This window comes from Mandrillus leucophaeus, unplaced genomic scaffold (assembly GCF_000951045.1).
Source record: "Mandrillus leucophaeus isolate KB7577 unplaced genomic scaffold, Mleu.le_1.0 Scaffold428, whole genome shotgun sequence".
In the NCBI taxonomy this organism is placed as follows: domain Eukaryota; kingdom Metazoa; phylum Chordata; class Mammalia; order Primates; family Cercopithecidae; genus Mandrillus; species Mandrillus leucophaeus.
Window position 1 is genome coordinate 1414723 of NW_012104565.1, and position 6000 is coordinate 1420722.

Below are 6000 nucleotides of genomic sequence, written 5' to 3' on the forward strand. Positions count from 1 at the left end.
TGAGCACCCAGGCAGAGAGAAAAGCGATTGCAAAGGTCCTGGGGCAGGACTGTGCCTGACCTCAAGAACAGCAAGTGTGGGGAGTGGGAGGGAGGAGAGACAAGGTCAGAGAGGCCCGGGCCCTGCAGGCCTTGTGGACCGTGGTGAGGACTTTGCCTGTGCTCTGGGCAAGGTGGGACCAGGGCTGGCTGGAGACAGGAGGTATCCTGAACAGAGAAGGAACGGGATCTGATTTCATTTCAACAGGACCTCGCTGGCTGCACACGGAGAGTAGACCAGGAGGGAGGCAAGAGAGAAGCAGAAACACTGGTGAGGAGGCAACTGCGATAGTCCAGAGAGAGACACCATGGCCGCTGGGACCAGGGTGGAGGGAGCGGAGGTGACACAGAGCTGTCAGCCTCTGGGTGCAGGTTGACAGGTGAGCCAACGGAATTTCTTTTTCGTTCCTCTTTGTTTGTTTTTGAGACAGGGTCTCACTCTGTCACTCAGGCTGGATTGCAGTGGCACAAACATGGCTCACTGCAGCTTCAACTTCCTGGGCTCAAGTGAGCCTCCTGCCTCAGTTTCCTGAGTAGCTGGGACCACAGGTGCATGCAACCACACCCAGCTAATTATTTAAAATATATTTGTAGAGACAAGGGTCTTGCTATGCTGACCAGGCTGGTCTTGAACTCCTGGTCTCAAGCGATCCTCCTGCCTTGGCCTCCCAAAGTGCTGGGATTATAGGCATGAGCCACTGTGCCTGGCCTGATGGGATAGAATTTTTTTTAAAATAGGCTGGGCACGGTGGCCCACACCTGTAATCCCAGCACTTTGGGAGGCCAAGGTGGGCGAATCACCTGAGGTCAGGAGTTTGAGACCAGCCTGGCCAACATGGTGAGACACCTATCTCTACTAAAACTACAAAAATCAGGCGTGGTGGCGCACACCTGTAATCCCAGCTACTAGGGAGGCTAAGGCAGGAGAATCTCTTGAACCTGGGAGGCAGAGGTTGAAGTGAGCCAAGATGGCGCCACTGCACTCTAGCCTGGGTGACAGAGTGAGACTCTTTTAACAAAAAAAAAGAAAAAAAAAATGCATGTTTTAGTTCTCTTTTAAACTGCTGTGGGCATGGTTCTCCTCTTGTATTGCAGTCGCGCTTCTCTTAGCTAATGTCCCACCTGGGCCTCCTCTTTGGCCTGGACTATAAGAGAGCGGAACTTGGGAATGAGAAATATTTTCCTCTCGTGCTTGCTGGCTTAGGCCCTTACAACTGGAAAGGGCCCACCTGGCTCCTAGAGTTTCTAAAAATAGCAAGCTGTCTGAACTTTCCTATAGGTTTGGCTTAGCTGTTCCTCTGACTTCTTCCAAGATGCCGTTTCTGTTAGGGCATCATTCGCTGTGCATGAAAACAAAGAATGGCAGGAGAGAGACTAGAAACGGAACAGGACTAATCGGGAGCCGCTGCGGACCGACTCGAAATGCCCTGCGAATGCAGACACAGTGGACGCAATGGAGAGTGCGTCCCAGGGCCTTTGTCGCTAGTGGAGCTGGGGCCCAGATGCTGCTAGTGTAGACAGGGTCTCTACCCCACCCGATGTGTCGGCATCCACTCCAGTGCTTCCAGCAAGAGAGAGCAGTTGGGCTGCTGGTTTAAGTGAGAGGAGAAAGTTGAAAGATTTGCATCCAAGGCCTGTGCCTGGGGTCTGAATTCCTTTGGAAGAGGACTGAGGACTGTTTGTGAGAGGATTTTGGACAACCCGGACACGACCATAGGTGCTGTGGAACCAGTGGTGCGCTGGCAAAGGTTTAGCAACCAGCTCTCTCCCCCGGAAAGTGAGTGTGTGGTGCACGTGTGTGCATGGGCGAGTACATATATTTGCATATCCACACACACTACTTCGGTTTATTATAAATTGTATTGATGTAGGCTGGGCGCAGTGGCTCGTGCCTGTAATCCCAGCACTTTGGGAGGCTGAGGTGGGTGGATCACTTGAGGTTAGGAGTTCGAACCAGTCTGGCCAACATGGTGAAACCCCGTCTCAACCAAAAATATAAAAAATTAGCCAGGCATGGTAGCAGGCGCCTGTAATCCCAGCTACTTGGGAGGCTGAGACAGGAGAATTGCTTGAAACTGGAAGGCGGAAGTCGCAGTGAGCCGAGATGACGCCACTGTCGTCTAGCCTAGGCGACAGAGTGACTCCATCTCAAAAAAAAAAAAAAAATTGTCTTCAAATAAAGGATGTGGAGCACACAATTTACAAATAAAAATAAAACTTACAATACCCTTTTTTGTACATGTAATATAATCATTTCATTCACAGGTAGCAGTTTTGTTGATTTTTTGCCCCCAGCAAAATCTGTAATCAACCTATGGTTACAATTGATGAAGGAGTATAATTCTTCAGAAATACCAGTTAATATTTTCCTTTCTAAAAAATTTCTAATTATTTGTTTATCTATTTTTATTTTTTTGAGACAATGTCTTGCTCTGTGGCCCAGGCTGGAGTGCAGTGGTGAGATCACAGCTCATGGCAGCCTCGACCTCTTGGGCTCAAACAATCCTCCCACCTCAGCCTCCTGAGTAGCTAGGATTACAGGCACGCACCACCACACTCAGCTAGTTTTTTCTTAAATTATTTGTAGAGATGGGGTCCTGCTATGTTGCCCAGGCTGGTCTCAAACTATTGGGCTCAAATGATCCTCCTGTCTTGGCCTCCCAAAATGCTGGGATTACATGTATAAGCCACCACACTCAGCCTTGATTACCTTTGTTTTTCATATAATTTATTTAATTGTAAGTTCATATAATTTAATATTTAACAATGGCTGCGTTTAGCAACCCATTCACCTAATTCCTGAAAATCTGACAATCAGCTTTCACAAGCTGGTACAAGCTAACTCCAGCACACCTCTGTGTGGGGACAACATGGCAAAGAATATCACTGAACTGAGGAGGAAGCCATTATCTTCGTATCTGCCCAGAACCCAGGGCATCTCAAGCGCTAAGTAGCGGGAAGCTTTGGGAGTTTACAGAGACGGCACCGTGGACGCTGCTGTGCTGGGCAGGGAAGCATCTCCAAACGGCCCCAGAGGAAAGAGGAAGCAGGAAGGATGACTAAAATAAGAGACTGGTTCGCGAGCGCACGTGAAATACCCCTTTGGAGCTCCCCAGGAAGAACTGGGGGATCCTGGGGGAGCACTGAGGTTCTAATGGGGAAAACCTCAGCAACCAGTGGGCCTCTGGGTCAAAGCACTCAGTACAAACGCTGGGCCACAAGATCATGACACGCTTTCAACAACCCATGAGGCTCCTCAGAAGCTGCAGGGCCATCGGGTTGTTACAACTGACCCCCGTGCCGATGGTACCACAGGCCATCAGTCCTTTTCCCCAAGCCCACCTTCATTCCAGCCTCCTCCAGCGCCATCCTGGACTCCTCTAGGGAAGTGGCGGGGAGATTTTCCTCCTCTCCAAACTTCTTTTTTTTTTTTTTTTTTTTGAGATGGAGTCTCGTTCTGTTTCCCAGGCTGGAGTGCAGTGGCACGATCTCAGCTCACTGCAACCTCCACCTCCCAAGTTCAAGCGATTCTCCTGCCTCAGCCTCCCAAGCAGCTGGGACTATAGGCACGCACCACTATGGCCAGCTAATTTTTTGTATTTTTAGTAGAGGTGAGGTTTCACTATGTTGGTCAGGCTAGTCTGAAACACCTGACTTCAGGTGATCGGCCTGCCTTGGCCTCTCAAAGTGCTAAGATTACAGACGTGAGCCACTGCATCCAGCCTCCCTCCAAACTTCATCTTACTTTCAGACACCCTCACCCAGAACTTAAGTGCTCTTCAACCAGACTCATGGAATCTGAGGGTTGCAGAGAGATTGTAGAGCTTTCCTAAAATAATCCCTTTGTTTTAAAGATGAGGAAGCTGAGAGAAGGGAAGTGACTTGCTCAAGGTCACAAAGAAAATCCAGGGTGGAACTGGGTAGGGTGACCAATTGTCCCAGTTTGCCTGGGACTGGGGGAGCTTCTGGACAAGTTGCTCCCAGAGCTGAGACCACAGACTCAGGGCTGACTCGTCCCCAAGGTGGGCAGTGGGAGATTCACAGCCAGTCCCTGAAAGGAAAGGAGGCCTGGATCAGTACAGAGATGCTTCAGGATGGAATTTTCCAAGGGAAGAAAAAAGAAAAGGCCACATCTGGGTGCTGGGACTTTTGACTCTGGCCTGATGCCTGGAACCCCAGGGATTCCCCACCTGCTGTGTGTTTCCTGGTTCTTGAATGTAACCTGCACCCTCCCTTTCTGTGCCAGGGAGACACAAGCTGACTTTATCTGTCTCTTATCTCTTGGCTGCTGCCAGCCACAGCTGCAGGGATATATATGCAAATAGCTTACGATAATATTAATATGTGATTCCCCCCAGAGGAGGCATGTGGAAAGCGCTGTACGCGTTTCACAATTCTATTTCATCCAAAAACGCTGCACGGGCCCAGAGTGATTCGAAACAGATTTTCTGCAAAGGCAAAATAAAATTGGAACAAAACCCAGTTGAGGCATATGCCAGTTTCCCTGCCCCCAGCTCTCTCCACCTCTGACATATTAACCCTCTTCTCTCATGCCCCCAGGAGCCTCCTACAACAAGGCAGCAAATCTAGGAAATTGTACTGGGTGCTCGTCATTCAAGCCTGGAGCCCCTGCCCCATCCCAGGGCCGCCAGCCCCCACCCTGGCTTGACACATCCTTTAGAGAGTAAAAGGCTGCTTGTCGGTGTCAGCCTGTCACTCCTGTCCCACCTCTGCCTCCCTCCTGCAGTTGATGTTCCATCCACACCTCCTTCTCCTTCACTCCTGCTGCTTGGGATAATTGCAGAACCATGGAGCACAGAATACAGAATCCTGGGGGTGTGCGGAAGAGTTTAGCCAAAGCAGAATCGGAAAAACCTAGGTCTCTTCTGGTTTCTGCCACTGACGGACTGTGTGACCTCAGCAAGTCAGTTCGCTTCTCCCAGCTGCTTCTCCCAGTGTACAATGAGGACACCAATAATACCTACCCCACAGCGGGCTTACAGGGATTTCCCCAGCGGAGGCTTCAGAAATGCCTACACACTGCCTGGCTTATCGCAGTTGCACAAGGAATAGCTGTCATCATGAGAATCTCTTAAAGATCACCCAGTTCAACCACGGTTTTAGAAATGGACAAACGGAGGCCTGGAGAGGGCAAGTAACTTGCCTAAGACCACACAGCACGATACCGCCATCCCAGCTCAGACTCAACCCAGGTTCCCTCCTCTGGCCTTGGGAGTTCCAGGTGGCCTGTGAGGAAGGGCTGCCTCCCCCCGTCACCCCCAGCTCCAGAAGTCTGTCCACACAAGGCGGCGTCGCGGCACACATGGGAAGCAGTCACTTCACACTCACCATCGAGCAGGTCTGGACACTCAAGTGCAGTCCCGCCGCCCTCCTTGCAGCTGCCTCACTTTCTCTATTGCCGCCAGCAAGCGTCTGCCCCCATCTGGCCCGGGACTCCCGGACTTGAGCTAGGGCTCGGCAAAGTCCATCCACTCTGGCCACCAGCCGCGGGTCCCGCTCTCTGGGAAGATCGCCTTGAGGACCTGCTGCGCCCCCAGTCTTCCTTCTGGTGCAGGGAGGCCGGTGCCCTGCCGGGCTCTGATAATGCAGCCGGGACTCTTATCTGGCCTGTGTCAGGGTGCAGGCGGCCATGGAGCTGGGGTTCCAGGAAGCCCTCCTGGGGCCCCCCAGCCGGCCCCGCTCCCCCCGGATGCCGCCTGCTGCTCTGGACGCGGCCGATTGCTTGTCAGTGTCACTCCCAGCTCTGCCGGGGGGAATTCCATGCTGGCCCCCCGCAGGCGGGGCCCCCACCCCTTCACGTCCCACCCCCCACTCCCATTTTGGCAAGGGGACTGGGAAAAGGCAGCTAATTTCAAGTCCGCACAGCGTTTGTGGTCGTGTCCTGAATCCTCCACGATTAATCACAGAGCATCTGATTTCTGCTTTGCCTCAGAGAGGGGCG

At 51.9% G+C, this 6000-nt stretch overlaps 1 protein-coding gene across 1 annotated transcript in view; it reads right to left on the minus strand.

Moving 5' to 3' along the window:
• Window positions 1–5786, minus strand: part of FAM65C (family with sequence similarity 65, member C) — a 131098-nt gene extending 125312 nt beyond the window's left edge. Inside the window, exon 1 of the mRNA XM_011993226.1 lies at window positions 5388–5786. Coding sequence (XP_011848616.1) covers window positions 5388–5390 — 3 coding nt within the window. The 5' untranslated portion in view covers window positions 5391–5786. The remainder of the gene's footprint in view (window positions 1–5387) is intronic.
• Window positions 5787–6000: the final 214 nt, after the last annotated feature.